The sequence below is a fragment of the Aulonocara sp. 'chitande type north' Nkhata Bay genome, linkage group LG23 (assembly GCF_057382095.1).
Source record: "Aulonocara sp. 'chitande type north' Nkhata Bay isolate Kocher_YH1m ecotype deep benthic linkage group LG23, A_spYH_male_GT1.1, whole genome shotgun sequence".
Classification (NCBI taxonomy): domain Eukaryota; kingdom Metazoa; phylum Chordata; class Actinopteri; order Cichliformes; family Cichlidae; genus Aulonocara; species Aulonocara sp. 'chitande type north' Nkhata Bay.
Genome location: NC_141365.1, coordinates 41,178,906 through 41,203,918, shown reverse-complemented (window position 1 = coordinate 41,203,918; position 25,013 = coordinate 41,178,906). Strand labels below are relative to the sequence as shown.

At 39.7% G+C, this 25,013-nt stretch overlaps 3 protein-coding genes across 3 annotated transcripts; all 3 read left to right on the top strand.

Moving 5' to 3' along the window:
• Positions 1-1,628: 1,628 nt before the first annotated feature.
• LOC147302433 (uncharacterized) lies at positions 1,629-2,943 on the top strand. The gene is made up of 2 exons (XM_086282141.1): positions 1,629-1,643; positions 1,811-2,943. Exons 1-2 carry the CDS (start codon positions 1,629-1,631, stop codon positions 2,933-2,935), a joined length of 1,140 nt encoding a protein of 379 aa, XP_086138267.1. The 3' UTR covers positions 2,936-2,943.
• A 5,041-nt stretch (positions 2,944-7,984) lies between these two features.
• Positions 7,985-9,291, top strand: LOC147302432 (uncharacterized). The gene is made up of 2 exons (XM_086282443.1): positions 7,985-7,999; positions 8,167-9,291. The coding sequence occupies exons 1-2, from the start codon at positions 7,985-7,987 to the stop codon at positions 9,289-9,291; spliced, it is 1,140 nt and encodes a 379-aa protein (XP_086138569.1).
• A 14,388-nt stretch (positions 9,292-23,679) lies between these two features.
• Positions 23,680-25,013, top strand: LOC147302431 (uncharacterized). The gene is made up of 2 exons (XM_086281911.1): positions 23,680-23,694; positions 23,862-25,013. Exons 1-2 carry the CDS (start codon positions 23,680-23,682, stop codon positions 24,984-24,986), a joined length of 1,140 nt encoding a protein of 379 aa, XP_086138037.1. The 3' UTR covers positions 24,987-25,013.

Below are 25,013 nucleotides of genomic sequence, written 5' to 3'. Positions count from 1 at the left end.
ATAAATGAAAACTATGTTTTTGTAATAATTCCTGTGACTCCTCCTGCTTTTTCAACTCAGCCCATCACACGTCTATGTCTCTCCTTGTTTCGTCTTTTATTATGAAAGGGTTGTGTTTCCATGTTCAGTGTGTTTCATTTTGCTTCCCCTGTGGTGTCAGGTTCATTTGTGTCAGCTGTGTTTCCACTTCCCCTTTTATTTTCTGTGTATTTAAGTCCGCTGTCTTCCTCTGGTCAGTGCTGGTGTGTCTGTTTTCCTCCGTTCACGTTATTCCGGGTTTCAGGTTATCTCCTGATTCTGTTTAGGTCCATGTTCATGTTCATGTTTTTTCATCAGAGTTTCTCGCATGCACCTCCTCGGATTCATGTTCATGTTTTTCCTGTCATAGTTGTCATAGTCATACTGAGTTATTCCCAGTGTAGGTTTTAGTTTTAGTTGTCGCCCCTGTTTGCTGGGCCTTGTTTTGTGTTCATGTTTTTTCAACCTAATAAATGGTTTGCTTTTTGTTAAGATTCAGTTCCATCTCTCCCTTGTCTGCTTTCGGGTTCATACTGCAATCACATCAGCCACAGTGACAATAAACTTATTTTGATTTTTAACTTTCTTTATTTTTTCAACAATATTCTGTATATATAAACGTTTTGCATCTTACAATATAAAGCCTGGATCCTGCACATATTGCACTTTGAACTTGAAGTGTGTTGTCTGTTTATTGGAGATTGTACTACTTGAATTCATTATCCTGGTGATATAACACATTAATTCTCCATTTGGAATCAATATAGTATATAATACAGTATCTGTCTATCCATCTATATAGCTATTGAATTGAACTGGAGTGAATGGAAGAGAATTAAATAATGGATTTCATGTTTATGTTTATCTATGTTGTAACAGTGACGACTTGAGACATCTGTTTGGCACTATATGAAGAGAATTAAATAAAATTTAAATGAAAATGATATTAACTGTATTTATACATTTTATATTTTTGTATGAGACACTGTCAGTGTGCTGTTATATAACTCAGGTATTTTTAAGGCCTGACTGGTGGCATTGGTGCCCATTGCTTTACTGTGCTGTTGGATGTGTATGTGGGCTATCCCTTGTACCTGACATTTGACTGGGCATCACTGTGTTGCTATGGCATGATCCTGGTAGTTGTTGTTAATAAAACAATAACAAATTCAAATTCAAACATTGCTGCATTCTTCTGTCACTGAGGATTCCAAACCTGCACTCAGTCTCCTCATTACTTTGGTACTGAACAGACAAACTTTGGAGCTCCTGCAAACTTTATTCACAAACTGCAACTATTTTACACAAATCTGCGACTGACAACAAGCACAGAGACTTCAAACAATCACTGAAGTAAGGACTGAAAGATTTACTTTTAAACAATAATGATTAAGACCTTTTTCGTAAGGTTGTTTTCCCTTGATTGCCAGCTGTTACTGTTTTTATCTTCATATCTTTCATATTTGTCCACCTAAACAATGCTTTAATGATACAGTTTGAGAAGTTTGATATGAATTTATCCAACTGACTTGAAAATGAAACTGACAACTGTCCTGTAATCTTACACAGAGAAACCAAATCCTGCGTCTTTGCCTTGACAGACGCCTAAAATGGCTCAAGCTGTGGTAAGTTACCCTTCACTGTGTCTGTTTCTAAACATTCAATCGTGTGAATTTTTAAAGAAAAATCCAACAACAACAATAATAATATGTAACAGAGCAAAACGTCAGATGACTTGAATGTTCCTCTGCAACACAAGATCCCTTTGGCTCAAAGTCTGCCTCCTCCACAGGCAAAGGAGAAGCTCCCACACTCATCCAGTGGAGACCGTTGTGCTCTGGACAATGAAGTTCCCGCTTTCATGTTCAGACCTATCAGTGCACCTGCATGTGAGCTCCCAAGTCCACCACCTGCTGATGCCAGCTTTCATTCAAAGGACACAAACAAGATCATGCATCCAGATTTGAAAAGTGATCGTTCATCCCTGGATGATGAAGTGGCGTTTTTCATGTGTCCTGCTGATGTTCCTCTGCCTCCGAGACCTCCACCCACTGCAGAGTTACGTCTCTGCAGAAAGCGCAGATATTCTGCTGTTTTTTCTGTGGAGGATGAAGAGGAACATTTGATGCCTAAACGCATGAGGCTGATGAGTTCTGATGTTCCAGTTTCTTCAAGTCCACCACCTGCTGATGCCAGCTTTCATTCAAAGGACACAAACAAGATCATTCACCCAGATTTTAAAAATGATCGTTCATCCCTGGATGATGAAGTGGCGTATTTCATGTGTCCTACTGATGTTCCTCTGCCTCCGAGACCTCCACCCACTGCAGAGTTACGTCTCTGCAGAAAGCGCAGACATTCTGCTGTTTTTTCTGTGGAGGATGAAGAGGAACATTTGATGCCTAAACGCATGAGGCTGATGAGTTCTGATGTTCCACTTTCTTCAAGTCCTCCACCTGCTGATGCCAGCTTTCATTCAAAGGACACAAACAAGATCATGCATCCAGATTTTAAATATGATTGTTCATCCCTGGATGATGATTTGGCCTTTTTAATGTGTCCTCTGCCTCTGACACCTCCACCCACTGCAGAGTTAGGTCTGGGCAGAAAGCGCAGATATTCAAGCGTTTTTTCTGTGGAGGATGAAGAGGAACCTTTGCCTCAGCCTAAACGCATGAGGCTGATGACTTGGGATGTCTCTAAGTCTCCAGCTGCTGAAAAGAAGTATGTTTTCTTTACGTGTCCTGAAGATAAGAGGTCTGAGTTACCTCTCAGCTCCCCCCAAGGCCATCCACCATCACCGGTCAATAATAATGACACTGACCAGTGTACCATTCTGCTGCCTCCTGAAATCCCAGTACCTCCAAGTCCTGCCCCTGTTGGAGTTCTAGAAACTGTTGATTTTCCTTGTGTTTAAATTTAAATAAGTGTTTGTAGTAATAAATAAATTTTTGAGCAAATACATCTTGAAATGATTCGGTTGCTTATGATGGTTATAATTATCCAAACAGTATTGTTCCTAAGAAGATCTTTACTTTTTCTACTTATTTTCTCCATGAACTATTTTGATGTCTATTTTGAAGATCCACTCATATCATGACAGTATGCTTATTCTCAGTAGAGTGTATAGCCACATCTGAAGAAAGAATAAATTAAAGTCACTCATTAACAACTTACCACATACGCCGGAGCTGAATTCAAGATGTAAGCAGACGTTTCACAGATATCTTGGTTGTCTTTCCATTTCCTACACTAACAGTATCCTGAGAATTGTCTTATACAGCTGATATAAAGGTGAAATTTGATGACTTAATCTAAGCATCATCAGCTTAAATGCAAATGAATCCACTGTACTTGAGGTAACCTAACACTGACCATGAACGCCACAATCACTGTGCGCCAGTCCAACACAGTGCTTTACTGTGAACTCACCACAGTACTGCAAACTAAAGTGTTTATCTTCCAGTCCAATCCAATCCATCTTTACTGAGAAAGCACTTTAAAAAACCCAGGACAAAACCAAAGTGCTGTACAGTAAATGAGTTAAGAACAATAGAATAAAACATAACAGTAAAAAAATAAAACACATAATACATAAAAATTTTAAACAGCCCTATATTTAAAAACAAGATAAAACAGCAAAAATAAACTAAAAAACTCAAACTAAAAACCAACATCTTACAAGGTGTCAAAGGTCAGGGTGAAGAGATGAGTTTTCAGGAGTGATTTAAGAACAGGCAGAGAAGAAGCCTGTCTAATCTCTAAAGGCAGATCGTGTCACAGTTTCAGAGATGCTACAGCAAAAGCACGATGTCCTCTAAGTTTGCGCTCAGTCCTGGGAACATTCAGGAACAGCTGATCAGCTGACCTGAGACAGCGGGTGGGTTTATAAGACTGTGGCAGCTCAGAGAGTTAAGATGCAGCTAGGTCATGGAGAGCTTTAAAGGCAAATAAAAGAATTTTTAAATGAATGCCAAAAGAAATGGGCAGCCAGTGAAGTGAAGCTAAAATAGGGGAGATGTGCTCAAACCTTCGAGTGCCAGTTAAAACACAAGCTGCCGCATTTTGCACCCTCCGTAAACGAGCAGTGGCGTGTCTAGAAATCTGTTGTTGGGGGGGCCAGGTAGGGGCACAGATTTGGAGAAGGGTGGCAGATGTAATTGTCAGATAATGTTAAAAACAATTCTACCAACCGTTAACCATAATTCAATAACCCTATAAACCTAATAAGCGAATGCGCTTTTAACTCTTATTAGAATGAGATTTTAACCACTACGGTGCAAAGTTTTTAGATACTGCGTTGATAAAGTACAAGAGATACAATCAGTCAGTGTTTATTCAGCAGTCAAGGACATCAATATTTGCATAGTATTTTTACTGACATGTAGTGCACATATGTTTTGGGCAAAAACATTTTTGAATATTAAAATACGAACATTTTAACATACAATTGGCAAATTAGCCAATGCCAATGCAAAACCAATGCCTATTAAAAAAAGAAGATAATCTTCTCACAAACTGGTGTTTGATTTTGAAACAGGAAAAAAGTGTGGAAACAAATGAAAAGACTAACATTTGAATAACACCTGAAAGCAAGTAAATACTTTCTATGCTGCCTTATGGTAAACTTTGGTAATATTGATGTATAAAGAACAACACTGGCTGATGATGAAATACAGTCAGCTGGCATGGTGACACTGCCAGTATTAACCTGCAGGGCTGGACTGGGACAAAAAATTGGGCATTTTCACTACAGACCAGCCCACCAGGTATTAAAGCCATAAAGCCTTTGAATGAAAACAAACGCTGTTGTGACAGCGATGTACACTGTCTTTTTGGTATATGTATGATCTCTATACATTTTACGTCAGATAAAAACTTTGTTCGCAAGATTCAGATAATTATTTAATAAAAGCTAAATATTTGAAATGAGAATAAGAAAGAAAAGTATTTCTTTGTGACCCCCTCTCCCTGTTAATGCCCTACCTGGCCCCTGGCAACACTTTGCTAGACCCGTCCCTGCACAGTTACCAGCTGTCAGCTACTTAGAAAAAGGATGCTGGTGTTATTTGTCTCTCAGAAACAGTTCATAACTTCCCTTCAACTCATTCATGTCACCTAAAAGGTAAACCTGTTTCTCCATCACTGTTCAGCTCTGATGATTCAGTAAGGACATCTCCTGGTTTCATCTTCATGTTTCCCTCTCACCACATATACAAACCGATATCATGACCAGCAGCTTTACAGCTGTGGCTCCAGCAAACATCAGCTGATACTAGAAATTAATATTAAATAAATTCTAACAACAGCTGATCAAGCTTAAACGTGCTGCTGTTGTTTAGCGTGACATCCGCTGGTTTCCAATGATCAGCTGATCGGCTTTTCTCTCTTGTTTATTTATCTCCCACTTTGCGCCAGAAACAGGAATCAGAATCAATAAAGTATTCTGATTCCTGTTTCTGGCGCAAAGTGGGAGATAAATAAACAAGAGAGAAAAGCCGATCAGCTGATCATTGATCAGTTTCATGATCAAAGTAGCAACAGAAGAGGGAGGGGGGGGGGGGGGATAAGAGAAGAGGCAGCTGTGCAGCGTAAAGACAGAATAACTCCAGCTTTTTGTCTTTTCCCATTCTAGCTAAAGTACGGGACAAACTGTGTCTCTTCTCAGCTCAATACAAAACGCATAATATTTTCTCTGAATGAGGGACCATTCCATTTTTTAAGGAGCCGTTGGCAACTCTACTAACTAACCTTATGAATAAAATAAAGTTCACTATCAGTAACATCATAGCAACCGAACAGCTGTATAGAAACTCCTTCATGCTAGCTCACGCAGTACGAGTTATTGTAACTGACTGTAAAAAGTCAGCACAACGAAAATAAACTCCACCTAAACTTGGTTTATATCTGACCCAGATAGACTGCAGGTCATAACTTCTTACCTGAAGTTCAGTTCACCGCCTCCGGCCTCTGCTCCTCGTGCCTTTCCGTCATCCACCTGCCAGCGTGTTGCATCTGCTGGCCTCCACCACTTGCTAATGTTACTGAATCTGTGGAAGCTCCGCAATAGCCACCACCAAACAATTGAGTTATTTTTACACATCTCCCAGCATCTGGCCAATCCACCACCTTTCAGTGTTTATACTGTTACGGGGAAAAAATGAAAAAAAACCCCATTGGCCCATAAAAACGAAAAATCACCATCGGCCCACCGGGCAAATGCCCAGTATGCCCGATGGCCAGTCCAACTATGTCCTCTGGGCTGGAGGGTGGCGGATTAAAAGCTTTGGTGCATTACCGTGAGGCGAAGGCCATCCATCACAGCTTTTTTGGGTTAGATAAATGAAAACTATGTTTTTGTAATAATTCCTGTGACTCCTCCTGCTTTTTCAACTCAGCCCATCACACGTCTATGTCTCTCCTTGTTTCGTCTTTTATTATGAAAGGGTTGTGTTTCCATGTTCAGTGTGTTTCATTTTGCTTCCCCTGTGGTGTCAGGTTCATTTGTGTCAGCTGTGTTTCCACTTCCCCTTTTATTTTCTGTGTATTTAAGTCCGCTGTCTTCCTCTGGTCAGTGCTGGTGTGTCTGTTTTCCTCCGTTCACGTTATTCCGGGTTTCAGGTTATCTCCTGATTCTGTTTAGGTCCATGTTCATGTTCATGTTTTTTCATCAGAGTTTCTCGCATGCACCTCCTCGGATTCATGTTCATGTTTTTCCTGTCATAGTTGTCATAGTCATACTGAGTTATTCCCAGTGTAGGTTTTAGTTTTAGTTGTCGCCCCTGTTTGCTGGGCCTTGTTTTGTGTTCATGTTTTTTCAACCTAATAAATGGTTTGCTTTTTGTTAAGATTCAGTTCCATCTCTCCCTTGTCTGCTTTCGGGTTCATACTGCAATCACATCAGCCACAGTGACAATAAACTTATTTTGATTTTTAACTTTCTTTATTTTTTCAACAATATTATGTATATATAAACGTTTTGCATCTTACAATATAAAGCCTGGATCCTGCACATATTGCACTTTGAACTTGAAGTGTGTTGTCTGTTTATTGGAGATTGTACTACTTGAATTCATTATCCTGGTGATATAACACATTAATTCTCCATTTGGAATCAATATAGTATATAATACAGTATCTGTCTATCCATCTATATAGCTATTGAATTGAACTGGAGTGAATGGAAGAGAATTAAATAATGGATTTCATGTTTATGTTTATCTATGTTGTAACAGTGACGACTTGAGACATCTGTTTGGCACTATATGAAGAGAATTAAATAAAATTTAAATGAAAATGATATTAACTGTATTTATACATTTTATATTTTTGTATGAGACACTGTCAGTGTGCTGTTATATAACTCAGGTATTTTTAAGGCCTGACTGGTGGCATTGGTGCCCATTGCTTTACTGTGCTGTTGGATGTGTATGTGGGCTATCCCTTGTACCTGACATTTGACTGGGCATCACTGTGTTGCTATGGCATGATCCTGGTAGTTGTTGTTAATAAAACAATAACAAATTCAAATTCAAACATTGCTGCATTCTTCTGTCACTGAGGATTCCAAACCTGCACTCAGTCTCCTCATTACTTTGGTACTGAACAGACAAACTTTGGAGCTCCTGCAAACTTTATTCACAAACTGCAACTATTTTACACAAATCTGCGACTGACAACAAGCACAGAGACTTCAAACAATCACTGAAGTAAGGACTGAAAGATTTACTTTTAAACAATAATGATTAAGACCTTTTTCGTAAGGTTGTTTTCCCTTGATTGCCAGCTGTTACTGTTTTTATCTTCATATCTTTCATATTTGTCCACCTAAACAATGCTTTAATGATACAGTTTGAGAAGTTTGATATGAATTTATCCAACTGACTTGAAAATGAAACTGACAACTGTCCTGTAATCTTACACAGAGAAACCAAATCCTGCGTCTTTGCCTTGACAGACGCCTAAAATGGCTCGAGCTGTGGTAAGTTACCCTTCACTGTGTCTGTTTCTAAACATTCAATCGTGTGAATTTTTAAAGAAAAATCCAACAACAACAATAATAATATGTAACAGAGCAAAACGTCAGATGACTTGAATGTTCCTCTGCAACACAAGATCCCTTTGGCTCAAAGTCTGCCTCCTCCACAGGCAAAGGAGAAGCTCCCACACTCATCCAGTGGAGACCGTTGTGCTCTGGACAATGAAGTTCCCGCTTTCATGTTCAGACCTATCAGTGCACCTGCATGTGAGCTCCCAAGTCCACCACCTGCTGATGCCAGCTTTCATTCAAAGGACACAAACAAGATCATGCATCCAGATTTGAAAAGTGATCGTTCATCCCTGGATGATGAAGTGGCGTTTTTCATGTGTCCTGCTGATGTTCCTCTGCCTCCGAGACCTCCACCCACTGCAGAGTTACGTCTCTGCAGAAAGCGCAGATATTCTGCTGTTTTTTCTGTGGAGGATGAAGAGGAACATTTGATGCCTAAACGCATGAGGCTGATGAGTTCTGATGTTCCAGTTTCTTCAAGTCCACCACCTGCTGATGCCAGCTTTCATTCAAAGGACACAAACAAGATCATTCACCCAGATTTTAAAAATGATCGTTCATCCCTGGATGATGAAGTGGCGTATTTCATGTGTCCTACTGATGTTCCTCTGCCTCCGAGACCTCCACCCACTGCAGAGTTACGTCTCTGCAGAAAGCGCAGACATTCTGCTGTTTTTTCTGTGGAGGATGAAGAGGAACATTTGATGCCTAAACGCATGAGGCTGATGAGTTCTGATGTTCCAGTTTCTTCAAGTCCTCCACCTGCTGATGCCAGCTTTCATTCAAAGGACACAAACAAGATCATGCATCCAGATTTTAAATATGATTGTTCATCCCTGGATGATGATTTGGCCTTTTTAATGTGTCCTCTGCCTCTGACACCTCCACCCACTGCAGAGTTAGGTCTGGGCAGAAAGCGCAGATATTCAAGCGTTTTTTCTGTGGAGGATGAAGAGGAACCTTTGCCTCAGCCTAAACGCATGAGGCTGATGACTTGGGATGTCTCTAAGTCTCCAGCTGCTGAAAAGAAGTATGTTTTCTTTACGTGTCCTGAAGATAAGAGGTCTGAGTTACCTCTCAGCTCCCCCCAAGGCCATCCACCATCACCGGTCAATAATAATGACACTGACCAGTGTACCATTCTGCTGCCTCCTGAAATCCCAGTACCTCCAAGTCCTGGCCCTGTTGGAGTTCTAGAAACTGTTGATTTTCCTTGTGTTTAAATTTAAATAAGTGTTTGTAGTAATAAATAAATTTTTGAGCAAATACATCTTGAAATGATTCGGTTGCTTATGATGGTTATAATTATCCAAACAGTATTATTCCTAAGAAGATCTTTACTTTTTCTACTTATTTTCTCCATGAACTATTTTGATGTCTATTTTGAAGATCCACTCATATCATGACAGTATGCTTATTCTCAGTAGAGTGTATAGCCACATCTGAAGAAAGAATAAATTAAAGTCACTCATTAACAACTTACCACATACGCCGGAGCTGAATTCAAGATGTAAGCAGACGTTTCACAGATATCTTGGTTGTCTTTCCATTTCCTACACTAACAGTATCCTGAGAATTGTCTTATACAGCTGATATAAAGGTGAAATTTGATGACTTAATCTAAGCATCATCAGCTTAAATGCAAATGAATCCACTGTACTTGAGGTAACCTAACACTGACCATGAACGCCACAATCACTGTGCGCCAGTCCAACACAGTGCTTTACTGTGAACTCACCACAGTACTGCAAACTAAAGTGTTTATCTTCCAGTCCAATCCAATCCATCTTTATTGAGAAAGCACTTTAAAAAACCCAGGACAAGACCAAAGTGCTGTACAGTAAATGAGTTAAGAACAATAGAATAAAACATAACAGTAAAAAAATAAAACACATAATACATAAAAATTTTAAACAGCCCTATATTTAAAAACAAGATAAAACAGCAAAAATAAACTAAAAAACTCAAACTAAAAACCAACATCTTACAAGGTGTCAAAGGTCAGGGTGAAGAGATGAGTTTTCAGGAGTGATTTAAGAACAGGCAGAGAAGAAGCCTGTCTAATCTCTAAAGGCAGATCGTGTCACAGTTTCAGAGATGCTACAGCAAAAGCACGATGTCCTCTAAGTTTGCGCTCAGTCCTGGGAACATTCAGGAACAGCTGATCAGCTGACCTGAGACAGCGGGTGGGTTTATAAGACTGTGGCAGCTCAGAGAGTTAAGATGCAGCTAGGTCATGGAGAGCTTTAAAGGCAAATAAAAGAATTTTTAAATGAATGCCAAAAGAAATGGGCAGCCAGTGAAGTGAAGCTAAAATAGGGGAGATGTGCTCAAACCTTCGAGTGCCAGTTAAAACACAAGCTGCCGCATTTTGCACCCTCCGTAAACGAGCAGTGGCGTGTCTAGAAATCTGTTGTTGGGGGGGCCAGGTAGGGGCACAGATTTGGAGAAGGGTGGCAGATGTAATTGTCAGATAATGTTAAAAACAATTCTACCAACCGTTAACCATAATTCAATAACCCTATAAACCTAATAAGCGAATGCGCTTTTAACTCTTATTAGAATGAGATTTTAACCACTACGGTGCAAAGTTTTTAGATACTGCGTTGATAAAGTACAAGAGATACAATCAGTCAGTGTTTATTCAGCAGTCAAGGACATCAATATTTGCATAGTATTTTTACTGACATGTAGTGCACATATGTTTTGGGCAAAAACATTTTTGAATATTAAAATACGAACATTTTAACATACAATTGGCAAATTAGCCAATGCCAATGCAAAACCAATGCCTATTAAAAAAAGAAGATAATCTTCTCACAAACTGGTGTTTGATTTTGAAACAGGAAAAAAGTGTGGAAACAAATGAAAAGACTAACATTTGAATAACACCTGAAAGCAAGTAAATACTTTCTATGCTGCCTTATGGTAAACTTTGGTAATATTGATGTATAAAGAACAACACTGGCTGATGATGAAATACAGTCAGCTGGCATGGTGACACTGCCAGTATTAACCTGCAGGGCTGGACTGGGACAAAAAATTGGGCATTTTCACTACAGACCAGCCCACCAGGTATTAAAGCCATAAAGCCTTTGAATGAAAACAAACGCTGTTGTGACAGCGATGTACACTGTCTTTTTGGTATATGTATGATCTCTATACATTTTACGTCAGATAAAAACTTTGTTCGCAAGATTCAGATAATTATTTAATAAAAGCTAAATATTTGAAATGAGAATAAGAAAGAAAAGTATTTCTTTGTGACCCCCTCTCCCTGTTAATGCCCTACCTGGCCCCTGGCAACACTTTGCTAGACCCGTCCCTGCACAGTTACCAGCTGTCAGCTACTTAGAAAAAGGATGCTGGTGTTATTTGTCTCTCAGAAACAGTTCATAACTTCCCTTCAACTCATTCATGTCACCTAAAAGGTAAACCTGTTTCTCCATCACTGTTCAGCTCTGATGATTCAGTAAGGACATCTCCTGGTTTCATCTTCATGTTTCCCTCTCACCACATATACAAACCGATATCATGACCAGCAGCTTTACAGCTGTGGCTCCAGCAAACATCAGCTGATACTAGAAATTAATATTAAATAAATTCTAACAACAGCTGATCAAGCTTAAACGTGCTGCTGTTGTTTAGCGTGACATCCGCTGGTTTCCAATGATCAGCTGATCGGCTTTTCTCTCTTGTTTATTTATCTCCCACTTTGCGCCAGAAACAGGAATCAGAATCAATAAAGTATTCTGATTCCTGTTTCTGGCGCAAAGTGGGAGATAAATAAACAAGAGAGAAAAGCCGATCAGCTGATCATTGATCAGTTTCATGATCAAAGTAGCAACAGAAGAGGGAGGGGGGGGGGGGGGATAAGAGAAGAGGCAGCTGTGCAGCGTAAAGACAGAATAACTCCAGCTTTTTGTCTTTTCCCATTCTAGCTAAAGTACGGGACAAACTGTGTCTCTTCTCAGCTCAATACAAAACGCATAATATTTTCTCTGAATGAGGGACCATTCCATTTTTTAAGGAGCCGTTGGCAACTCTACTAACTAACCTTATGAATAAAATAAAGTTCACTATCAGTAACATCATAGCAACCGAACAGCTGTATAGAAACTCCTTCATGCTAGCTCACGCAGTACGAGTTATTGTAACTGACTGTAAAAAGTCAGCACAACGAAAATAAACTCCACCTAAACTTGGTTTATATCTGACCCAGATAGACTGCAGGTCATAACTTCTTACCTGAAGTTCAGTTCACCGCCTCCGGCCTCTGCTCCTCGTGCCTTTCCGTCATCCACCTGCCAGCGTGTTGCATCTGCTGGCCTCCACCACTTGCTAATGTTACTGAATCTGTGGAAGCTCCGCAATAGCCACCACCAAACAATTGAGTTATTTTTACACATCTCCCAGCATCTGGCCAATCCACCACCTTTCAGTGTTTATACTGTTACGGGGAAAAAATGAAAAAAAACCCCATTGGCCCATAAAAACGAAAGATCACCATCGGCCCACCGGGCAAATGCCCAGTATGCCCGATGGCCAGTCCAACTATGTCCTCTGGGCTGGAGGGTGGCGGATTAAAAGCTTTGGTGCATTACCGTGAGGCGAAGGCCATCCATCACAGCTTTTTTGGGTTAGATAAATGAAAACTATGTTTTTGTAATAATTCCTGTGACTCCTCCTGCTTTTTCAACTCAGCCCATCACACGTCTATGTCTCTCCTTGTTTCGTCTTTTATTATGAAAGGGTTGTGTTTCCATGTTCAGTGTGTTTCATTTTGCTTCCCCTGTGGTGTCAGGTTCATTTGTGTCAGCTGTGTTTCCACTTCCCCTTTTATTTTCTGTGTATTTAAGTCCGCTGTCTTCCTCTGGTCAGTGCTGGTGCGTCTGTTTTCCTCCATTCACGTTATTCCCGGTTTCAGGTTATCTCCTGATTCTGTTTAGGTCCATGTTCATGTTCATGTTTTTTCATCAGAGTTTCTCGCATGCACCTCCTCGGATTCATGTTCATGTTTTTCCTGTCATAGTTGTCATAGTCATACTGAGTTATTCCCAGTGTAGGTTTTAGTTTTAGTTGTCGCCCCTGTTTGCTGGGCCTTGTTTTGTGTTCATGTTTTTTCAACCTAATAAATGGTTTGCTTTTTGTTAAGATTCAGTTCCATCTCTCCCTTGTCTGCTTTCGGGTTCATATTGCAATCACATCAGCCACCGTGACAATAAACTTATTTTGATTTTTAACTTTCTTTATTTTTTCAACAATATTCTGTATATATAAACGTTTTGCATCTTACAATATAAAGCCTGGATCCTGCACATATTGCACTTTGAACTTGAAGTGTGTTGTCTGTTTATTGGAGATTGTACTACTTGAATTCATTATCCTGGTGATATAACACATTAATTCTCCATTTGGAATCAATATAGTATATAATACAGTATCTGTCTATCCATCTATATAGCTATTGAATTGAACTGGAGTGAATGGAAGAGAATTAAATAATGGATTTCATGTTTATGTTTATCTATGTTGTAACAGTGACGACTTGAGACATCTGTTTGGCACTATATGAAGAGAATTAAATAAAATTTAAATGAAAATGATATTAACTGTATTTATACATTTTATATTTTTGTATGAGACACTGTCAGTGTGCTGTTATATAACTCAGGTATTTTTAAGGCCTGACTGGTGGCATTGGTGCCCATTGCTTTACTGTGCTGTTGGATGTGTATGTGGGCTATCCCTTGTACCTGACATTTGACTGGGCATCACTGTGTTGCTATGGCATGATCCTGGTAGTTGTTGTTAATAAAACAATAACAAATTCAAATTCAAACATTGCTGCATTCTTCTGTCACTGAGGATTCCAAACCTGCACTCAGTCTCCTCATTACTTTGGTACTGAACAGACAAACTTTGGAGCTCCTGCAAACTTTATTCACAAACTGCAACTATTTTACACAAATCTGCGACTGACAACAAGCACAGAGACTTCAAACAATCACTGAAGTAAGGACTGAAAGATTTACTTTTAAACAATAATGATTAAGACCTTTTTCGTAAGGTTGTTTTCCCTTGATTGCCAGCTGTTACTGTTTTTATCTTCATATCTTTCATATTTGTCCACCTAAACAATGCTTTAATGATACAGTTTGAGAAGTTTGATATGAATTTATCCAACTGACTTGAAAATGAAACTGACAACTGTCCTGTAATCTTACACAGAGAAACCAAATCCTGCGTCTTTGCCTTGACAGACGCCTAAAATGGCTCGAGCTGTGGTAAGTTACCCTTCACTGTGTCTGTTTCTAAACATTCAATCGTGTGAATTTTTAAAGAAAAATCCAACAACAACAATAATAATATGTAACAGAGCAAAACGTCAGATGACTTGAATGTTCCTCTGCAACACAAGATCCCTTTGGCTCAAAGTCTGCCTCCTCCACAGGCAAAGGAGAAGCTCCCACACTCATCCGATGCAGACCGTTGTGCTCTGGACAATGAAGTTCCCGCTTTCATGTTCAGACCTATCAGCGCACCTGCATGTGAGCTCCCAAGTCCACCACCTGCTGATGCCAGCTTTCATTCAAAGGACACAAACAAGATCATGCATCCAGATTTGAAAAGTGATCGTTCATCCCTGGATGATGAAGTGGCGTTTTTCATGTGTCCTGCTGATGTTCCTCTGCCTCCGAGACCTCCACCCACTGCAGAGTTACGTCTCTGCAGAAAGCGCAGATATTCTGCTGTTTTTTCTGTGGAGGATGAAGAGGAACATTTGATGCCTAAACGCATGAGGCTGATGAATTCTGATGTTCCAGTTTCTTCAAGTCCTCCACCTGCTGATGCCAGCTTTCATTCAAAGGACACAAACAAGATCATTCACCCAGATTTGAAAAATGATCGTTCATCCCTGGATGATGATTTGGCCTTTTTAATGTGTCCTCTGCCTCTGACACCTCCACCCACTGCAGAGTTAGGTCTGGGCAGAAAGCGCAGATATTCAAGCGTTTTTTCTGTGGAGGATGAAGAGGAACCTTTGCCTCAGCCTAAACGCATGAGGCTGATGACTTGGGATGTCTCTAAGTCTCCAGCTGCTGAAAAGAAGTATGTTTTCTTTACGTGTCCTGAAGATAAGAGGTCTGAGTTACCTCTCAGCTCCCCCCAAGGCCATCCACCATCACCGGTCAATAATAATGACACTGACCAGTGTACCATTCTGCTGCCTCCTGAAATCCCAGTACCTCCAAGTCCTGCCCCTGTTGGAGTGCTAGAAACTGTTGATTTTCCTTGTCTTGATAATTAAATACGTGTTTGTAATAAATTTTTGAGCAAATACATGTTGAGATGATTCGGTTGCTTATGATGGTTATAATTATCCAAACAGTATTGTTCCTAAGAAGATCTTTACTTTTTCTACTTATTTTCTCCATGAACTATTTTGATGTCTATTTTGAAGATCCACTCATATCATGACAGTATGCTTATTCTCAGTAGAGTGTATAGCCACATCTGAAGAAAGAATAAATTAAAGTCACTCATTAACAACTTACCACATACGCCGGAGCTGAATTCAAGATGTAAGCAGACGTTTCACAGATATCTTGGTTGTCTTTCCATTTCCTACACTAACAGTATCCTGAGAATTGTCTTATACAGCTGATATAAAGGTGAAATTTGATGACTTAATCTAAGCATCATCAGCTTAAATGCAAATGAATCCACTGTACTTGAGGTAACCTAACACTGACCATGAACGCCACAATCACTGTGCGCCAGTCCAACACAGTGCTTTACTGTGAACTCACCACAGTACTGCAAACTAAAGTGTTTATCTTCCAGTCCAATCCAATCCATCTTTATTGAGAAAGCACTTTAAAATACCCAACAATAGAACAAAACTTAACAGTAAGAAAATAAAACACATAATACATAAAAAATTTAAACAGCCCTATATTTAAAAACAAGATAAAACAGCAAAAATAAACTAAAAAACTCAAACTAAAAACCAACATCTTACAAGGTGTCAAAGGTCAGGGTGAAGAGATGAGTTTTCAGGAGTGATTTAAGAACAGGCAGAGAAGAAGCCTGTCTAATCTCTAAAGGCAGATCGTGTCACAGTTTCAGAGATGCTACAGCAAAAGCACGATGTCCTCTAAGTTTGCGCTCAGTCCTGGGAACATTCAGGAACAGCTGATCAGCTGACCTGAGACAGCGGGTGGGTTTATAAGACTGTGGCAGCTCAGAGAGTTAAGATGCAGCTAGGTCATGGAGAGCTTTAAAGGCAAATAAAAGAATTTTAAAATGAATGCCAAAAGAAATGGGCAGCCAGTGAAGTGAAGCTAAATTAGGGGAGATGTGCTCAAACCTTCGAGTGCCAGTTAAAACACAAGCTGCAGCATTTTGCACCCTCTGTAAACGAGTAATGTATGAAGCACTGATCCCTATATAAAGTGCATTACAGTAATCCAGCCGAGTGCTAACAAAGGCGTGGATAACGGTCTCAAAGTGCTGCTGTGAAATAAATGTCTTTATTTTATCAGCTGCCTGAGCTGAAAGAAGCTTGATTTTACCACTGCCTTAATCTGGCTGTCAAGCTTCAGGTCAGAGTTCACTTTGACCTCCAGGTTTGTCACAGCTGGTTTAACGTACTGTGCCAAGGTATCTAAATACACATTGGGGGTCTCAGTAGGGCTACCAAGAGATTTGAGCCCTGGTGGAGGAGACCTTCTCAATAAAAAAGTGTTTAAAAAAACGTTTACAGGCTGCAGACGAGGCTGCAGTCAGTATGTGGTGCACTAAGAACAGAGTTAATGGTTTTAAATAAAACATGCAGGTTGTGACAGTTTGATGAAACAATGTCAGATAAGTGTTGTCTTTTGGTATCTTTTACAGGTTTTTGATATTGATGCCAACAGTCCTTTAGCATCTGGAATGACACTTGTAGCTTGTTTCCATTCACGCTCAGCTCGACAGCACTCGCGTCTGACAGCCTTCAGCCAGGGGTCAGATTTAGTTTTAGGCTGCCTGGTTCTTAATGGAGCCACAGTGTCCAAAGCAATCTGGTAGGTGGAATAAAACCATGAGCTCAGTTCCTCAGTCTGGCTGCACAAAAACTCCGGGATTTTACAGTTCTGCTTAAAAACTGTTAAAAACTGCTCAGCAGTGGACGGGTCAAAAATACGACAGCGGCGAGCAGCAGCGCGGTTTAACTGAGGTACGGGCAAGAGGAACTTGAAGCATCACAGGACTTTCACAATATGAAAATAAATAACTTATTAAAACAGATCATATACACATCCAATAACTAAGTGAAAATGATTGTTTTTGTTTTTTTATTTGCTAATAAAAGTGTTAGTGCAGTCAACCATCGTTTTTGTCCTCGTGCATTAGTTTTGATTTAGTTATCAAGTAAAATTTAATAGTAATTTTTTTACTTTGATTTTTGGGATGTAGGATGATTGTGTCAGTGTGTTTCCACTTCCCCTTTTATTTTCTGTGTATTTAAGTCTGCTGTCTTCCTCTGGTCAGTGCTGGTGCGTCTGTTTTCCTCTGTTCACGTTATTCCCGGTTTCAGGTTATCTCCTGATTCTGTTTAGGTCCATGTTCATGTTCATGTTTTTTCATCAGAGTTTCTCGCATGCACCTCCTCGGATTCATGTTCATGTTTTTCCTGTCATAGTTGTCATAGTCATACCGAGTTATTCCCAGTGTAGGTTTTAGTTTTAGTTGTCGCCCCTGTTTGCTGGGCCTTGTTTTGTGTTCATGTTTTTTCAACCTAATAAATGATTTGCTTTTTGTTAAGATTCAGTTCCATCTCTCCCTTGTCTGCTTTTGGGTTCATACTGCAATCACATCTGCCACCGTGACAATAAACTTATTTTGATTTTTAACTTTCTTTATTTTTTCAAATTTATTATGTATATATAAACATTTTGCATCTTACAATATAAAGCCTGGATCCTGCACATATTGCACTTTGAACTTGAACTGTGTTGTCTGTTTATTGGAGATTGTACTACTTGAATTCATTATCCTGGTGATATAACACATTAATTCTCCATTTGGAATCAATATAGTATATAATACAGTATCTGTCTATCCATCTATATAGCTATTGAATTGAACTGGAGTGAATGGAAGAGAATTAAATAATGGATTTCATGTTTATGTTTATCTATGTTGTAACAGTGACGACTTGAGACATCTGTTTGGCACTATATGAAGAGAATTAAATAAAATTTAAATGAAAATGATATTAACTGTATTTATACATTTTATATTTTTGTATGAGACACTGTCAGTGTGCTGTTATATAACTCAGGTATTTTTAAGGCCTGACTGGTGGCATTGGTGCCCATTGCTTTACTGTGCTGTTGGATGTGTATGTGGGCTATCCCTTGTACCTGACATTTGACTGGGCATCACTGTGTTGCTATGGCATGATCCTGGTAGTTGTTGTTAATAAAACAATAACAAATTCAAATTCAAACATTGCTGCATTCTTCTGTCACTGAGGATTCCAAACCTGCACTCAGTCTCCTCATTACTTTGGTACTGAACAGACAAACTTTGGAGCTCCTGCAAACTTTATTCACAAACTGCAACTATTTTACACAAATCTGCGACTGACAACAAGCACAGAGACTTCAAACAATCACTGAAGTAAGGACTGAAAGATTTACTTTTAAACAATAATGATTAAGACCTTTTTCGTAAGGTTGTTTTCCCTTGATTGCCAGCTGTTACTGTTTTTATCTTCATATCTTTCATATTTGTCCACCTAAACAATGCTTTAATGATACAGTTTGAGAAGTTTGATATGAATTTATCCAACTGACTTGAAAATGAAACTGACAACTGTCCTGTAATCTTACACAGAGAAACCAAATCCTGCGTCTTTGCCTTGACAGACGCCTAAAATGGCTCGAGCTGTGGTAAGTTACCCTTCACTGTGTCTGTTTCTAAACATTCAATCGTGTGAATTTTTAAAGAAAAATCCAACAACAACAATAATAATATGTAACAGAGCAAAACGTCAGATGACTTGAATGTTCCTCTGCAACACAAGATCCCTTTGGCTCAAAGTCTGCCTCCTCCACAGGCAAAGGAGAAGCTCCCACACTCATCCGATGCAGACCGTTGTGCTCTGGACAATGAAGTTCCCGCTTTCATGTTCAGACCTATCAGCGCACCTGCATGTGAGCTCCCAAGTCCACCACCTGCTGATGCCAGCTTTCATTCAAAGGACACAAACAAGATCATGCATCCAGATTTGAAAAGTGATCGTTCATCCCTGGATGATGAAGTGGCGTTTTTCATGTGTCCTGCTGATGTTCCTCTGCCTCCGAGACCTCCACCCACTGCAGAGTTACGTCTCTGCAGAAAGCGCAGACATTCTGCTGTTTTTTCTGTGGAGGATGAAGAGGAACATTTGATGCCTAAACGCATGAGGCTGATGAATTCTGATGTTCCAGTTTCTTCAAGTCCTCCACCTGCTGATGCCAGCTTTCATTCAAAGGACACAGACAAGATCATGCATCCAGATTTTAAATATGATTGTTCATCCCTGGATGATGATTTGGCCTTTTTAATGTCTCCTCTGCCTCTGACACCTCCACCCATTGCAGAGTTAGGTCTGGGCAGAAAGCGCAGATATTCAAGCGTTTTGTCTGTGGAGGATGAAGAGGAACCTTTGCCTCAGCCTAAACGCATGAGGCTGATGACTTGGGATGTCTCTAAGTCTCCAGCTGCTGAAAAGAAGTATGTTTTCTTTATGTGTCCTGAAGATAAGAGGTCTGAGTTACCTCTCAGCTCCCCCCAAGGCCATCCACCATCACCGGTCAATAATAATGACACTGACCAGTGTACCATTCTGCTGCCTCCTGAAATCCCAGTACCTCCAAGTCCTGCCCCTGTTGGAGTGCTAGAAACTGTTGATTTTCCTTGTCTTGATAATTAAATACGTGTTTGTAATAAATTTTTGAGCAAATACATGTTGAGATGATTCGGTTGCTTATGATGGTTATAATTATCCAAACAGTATTGTTCCTAAGAAGATCTTTACTTTTTCTACTTATTTTCTCCATGAACTATTTTGATGTCTATTTTGAAGATCCACTCATATCATGACAGTATGCTTATTCTCAGTAGAGTGTATAGCCACATCTGAAGAAAGAATAAATTAAAGTCACTCATTAACAACTTACCACATACGCCGGAGCTGAATTCAAGATGTAAGCAGACGTTTCACAGATATCTTGGTTGTCTTTCCATTTCCTACACTAACAGTATCCTGAGAATTGTCTTATACAGCTGATATAAAGGTGAAATTTGATGACTTAATCTAAGCATCATCAGCTTAAATGCAAATGAATCCACTGTACTTGAGGTAACCTAACACTGACCATGAACGCCACAATCACTGTGCGCCAGTCCAACACAGTGCTTTACTGTGAACTCACCACAGTACTGCAAACTAAAGTGTTTATCTTCCAGTCCAATCCAATCCATCTTTACTGAGAAAGCACTTTAAAAAACCCAGGACAAAACCAAAGTGCTGTACAGTAAATGAGTTAAGAACAATAGAATAAACTTAACAGTAAGAAAAGAAAACACATAATACATAAAAAAAATTTAAACAGCCCTATATTTAAAAACAAGATAAAACAGCAAAAATAAACTAAAAAACTCAAACTAAAAACCAACATCTTACAAGGTGTCAAAGGTCAGGGTGAAGAGATGAGTTTTCAGGAGTGATTTAAGAACAGGCAGAGAAGAAGCCTGTCTAATCTCTAAAGGCAGATCGTGTCACAGTTTCAGAGATGCTACAGCAAAAGCACGATGTCCTCTAAGTTTGCGCTCAGTCCTGGGAACATTCAGGAACAGCTGATCAGCTGACCTGAGACAGCGGGTGGGTTTATAAGACTGTGGCAGCTCAGAGAGTTAAGATGCAGCTAGGTCATGGAGAGCTTTAAAGGCAAATAAAAGAATTTTAAAATGAATGCCAAAAGAAATGGGCAGCCAGTGAAGTGAAGCTAAATTAGGGGAGATGTGCTCAAACCTTCGAGTGCCAGTTAAAACACAAGCTGCAGCATTTTGCACCCTCTGTAAACGAGTAATGTATGAAGCACTGATCCCTATATAAAGTGCATTACAGTAATCCAGCCGAGTGCTAACAAAGGCGTGGATAACTGTCTCAAAGTGCTGCTGTGAAATAAATGTCTTTATTTTATCAGCTGCCTGAGCTGAAAGAAGCTTGATTTTACCACTGCCTTAATCTGGCTGACAAGCTTCAGGTCAGAGTTCACTTTGACCTCCAGGTTTGTCACAGCTGGTTTAACGTACTGTGCCAAGGTATCTAAATACACATTGGGGGTCTCAGTAGGGCTACCAAGAGATTTGAGCCCTGGTGGAGGAGACCTTCTCAATAAAAAAGTGTTTAAAAAAACGTTTACAGGCTGCAGTCAGTATGTGGTGCACTAAGAACAGAGTTAATGGTTTTAAATAAAACATGCAGGTTGTGACAGTTTGATGAAATAATGTCAGATAAGTGTTGTCTTTTGGTATCTTTTACAGGTTTTTGATATTGATGCCAACAGTCCTTTAGCATCTGGAATGACACTTGTAGCTTGTTTCCATTCACGCTCAGCTCGACAGCACTCGCGTCTGACAGCCTTCAGCCAGGGGTCAGATTTAGTTTTAGGCTGCCTGGTTCTTAACGGAGCCACAGTGTCCAAAGCAATCTGGTAGGTGGAATAAAACCATGAGCTCAGTTCCTCAGTCTGGCTGCACAAAAACTCCGGGATTTTACAGTTCTGCTTAAAAACTGTTAAAAACTGCTCAGCAGTGGACGGGTCAAAAATACGACAGCGGCGAGCAGCAGCGCGGTTTAACTGAGGTACGGGCAAGAGGAACTTGAAGCATCACAGGACTTTCACAATATGAAAATAAATAACTTATTAAAACAGATCATATACACATCCAATAACTAAGTGAAAATGATTGTTTTTGTTTTTTTATTTGCTAATAAAAGTGTTAGTGCAGTCAACCATCGTTTTTGTCCTCGTGCATTAGTTTTGATTTAGTTATCAAGTAAAATTTAATAGTAATTTTTTTACTTTGATTTTTGGGATGTAGGATGATTGTGTCAGTGTGTTTCCACTTCCCCTTTTATTTTCTGTGTATTTAAGTCTGCTGTCTTCCTCTGGTCAGTGCTGGTGCGTCTGTTTTCCTCTGTTCACGTTATTCCCGGTTTCAGGTTATCTCCTGATTCTGTTTAGGTCCATGTTCATGTTCATGTTTTTTCATCAGAGTTTCTCGCATGCACCTCCTCGGATTCATGTTCATGTTTTTCCTGTCATAGTTGTCATAGTCATACTGAGTTATTCCCAGTGTAGGTTTTAGTTTTAGTTGTCGCCCCTGTTTGCTGGGCCTTGTTTTGTGTTCATGTTTTTTCAACCTAATAAATGATTTGCTTTTTGTTAAGATTCAGTTCCATCTCTCCCTTGTCTGCTTTTGGGTTCATACTGCAATCACATCAGCCACAGTGACAATAAACTTATTTTGATTTTTAACTTTCTTTATTTTTTCAAATTTATTATGTATATATAAACATTTTGCATCTTACAATATAAAGCCTGGATCCTGCACATATTGCACTTTGAACTTGAAGTGTGTTGTCTGTTTATTGGAGATTGTACTACTTGAATTCATTATCCTGGTGATATAACACATTAATTCTCCATTTGGAATCAATATAGTATATAATACAGTATCTGTCTATCCATCTATATAGCTATTGAATTGAACTGGAGTGAATGGAAGAGAATTAAATAATGGATTTCATGTTTATGTTTATCTATGTTGTAACAGTGACGACTTGAGACATCTGTTTGGCACTATATGAAGAGAATTAAATAAAATTTAAATGAAAATGATATTAACTGTATTTATACATTTTATATTTTTGTATGAGACACTGTCAGTGTGCTGTTATATAACTCAGGTATTTTTAAGGCCTGACTGGTGGCATTGGTGCCCATTGCTTTACTGTGCTGTTGGATGTGTATGTGGGCTATCCCTTGTACCTGACATTTGACTGGGCATCACTGTGTTGCTATGGCATGATCCTGGTAGTTGTTGTTAATAAAACAATAACAAATTCAAATTCAAACATTGCTGCATTCTTCTGTCACTGAGGATTCCAAACCTGCACTCAGTCTCCTCATTACTTTGGTACTGAACAGACAAACTTTGGAGCTCCTGCAAACTTTATTCACAAACTGCAACTATTTTACACAAATCTGCGACTGACAACAAGCACAGAGACTTCAAACAATCACTGAAGTAAGGACTGAAAGATTTACTTTTAAACAATAATGATTAAGACCTTTTTCGTAAGGTTGTTTTCCCTTGATTGCCAGCTGTTACTGTTTTTATCTTCATATCTTTCATATTTGTCCACCTAAACAATGCTTTAATGATACAGTTTGAGAAGTTTGATATGAATTTATCCAACTGACTTGAAAATGAAACTGACAACTGTCCTGTAATCTTACACAGAGAAACCAAATCCTGCGTCTTTGCCTTGACAGACGCCTAAAATGGCTCGAGCTGTGGTAAGTTACCCTTCACTGTGTCTGTTTCTAAACATTCAATCGTGTGAATTTTTAAAGAAAAATCCAACAACAACAATAATAATATGTAACAGAGCAAAACATCAGATGACTTGAATGTTCCTCTGCAACACAAGATCCCTTTGGCTCAAAGTCTGCCTCCTCCACAGGCAAAGGAGAAGCTCCCACACTCATCCAGTGGAGACCGTTGTGCTCTGGACAATGAAGTTCCCGCTTTCATGTTCAGACCTATCAGCGCACCTGCATGTGAGCTCCCAAGTCCACCACCTGCTGATGCCAGCTTTCATTCAAAGGACACAAACAAGATCATGCATCCAGATTTGAAAAGTGATCGTTCATCCCTGGATGATGAAGTGGCGTTTTTCATGTGTCCTGCTGATGTTCCTCTGCCTCCGAGACCTCCACCCACTGCAGAGTTACGTCTCTGCAGAAAGCGCAGATATTCTGCTGTTTTTTCTGTGGAGGATGAAGAGGAACATTTGATGCCTAAACGCATGAGGCTGATGAGTTCTGATGTTCCAGTTTCTTCAAGTCCTCCACCTGCTGATGCCAGCTTTCATTCAAAGGACACAAACAAGATCATTCACCCAGATTTGAAAAATGATCGTTCATCCCTGGATGATGAAGTGGCGTATTTCATGTGTCCTACTGATGTTCCTCTGCCTCCGAGACCTCCACCCACTGCAGAGTTACGTCTCTGCAGAAAGCGCAGATATTCTGCTGTTTTTTCTGTGGAGGATGAAGAGGAACATTTGATGCCTAAACGCATGAGGCTGATGAGTTCTGATGTTCCAGTTTCTTCAAGTCCTCCACCTGCTGATGCCAGCTTTCAGTCAAAGGACACAGACAAGATCATGCATCCAGATTTTAAATATGATTGTTCATCCCTGGATGATGATTTGGCCTTTTTAATGTGTCCTCTGCCTCTGACACCTCCACCCACTGCAGAGTTAGGTCTGGGCAGAAAGCGCAGATATTCAAGCGTTTTTTCTGTGGAGGATGAAGAGGAACCTTTGCCTCAGCCTAAACGCATGAGGCTGATGACTTGGGATGTCTCTAAGTCTCCAGCTGCTGAAAAGAAGTATGTTTTCTTTATGTGTCCTGAAGATAAGAGGTCTGAGTTACCTCTCAGCTCCCCCCAAGGCCATCCACCATCACCGGTCAATAATAATGACACTGACCAGTGTACCATTCTGCTGCCTCCTGAAATCCCAGTACCTCCAAGTCCTGCCCCTGTTGGAGTTCTAGAAACTGTTGATTTTCCTTGTGTTTAAATTTAAATAAGTGTTTGTAGTAATAAA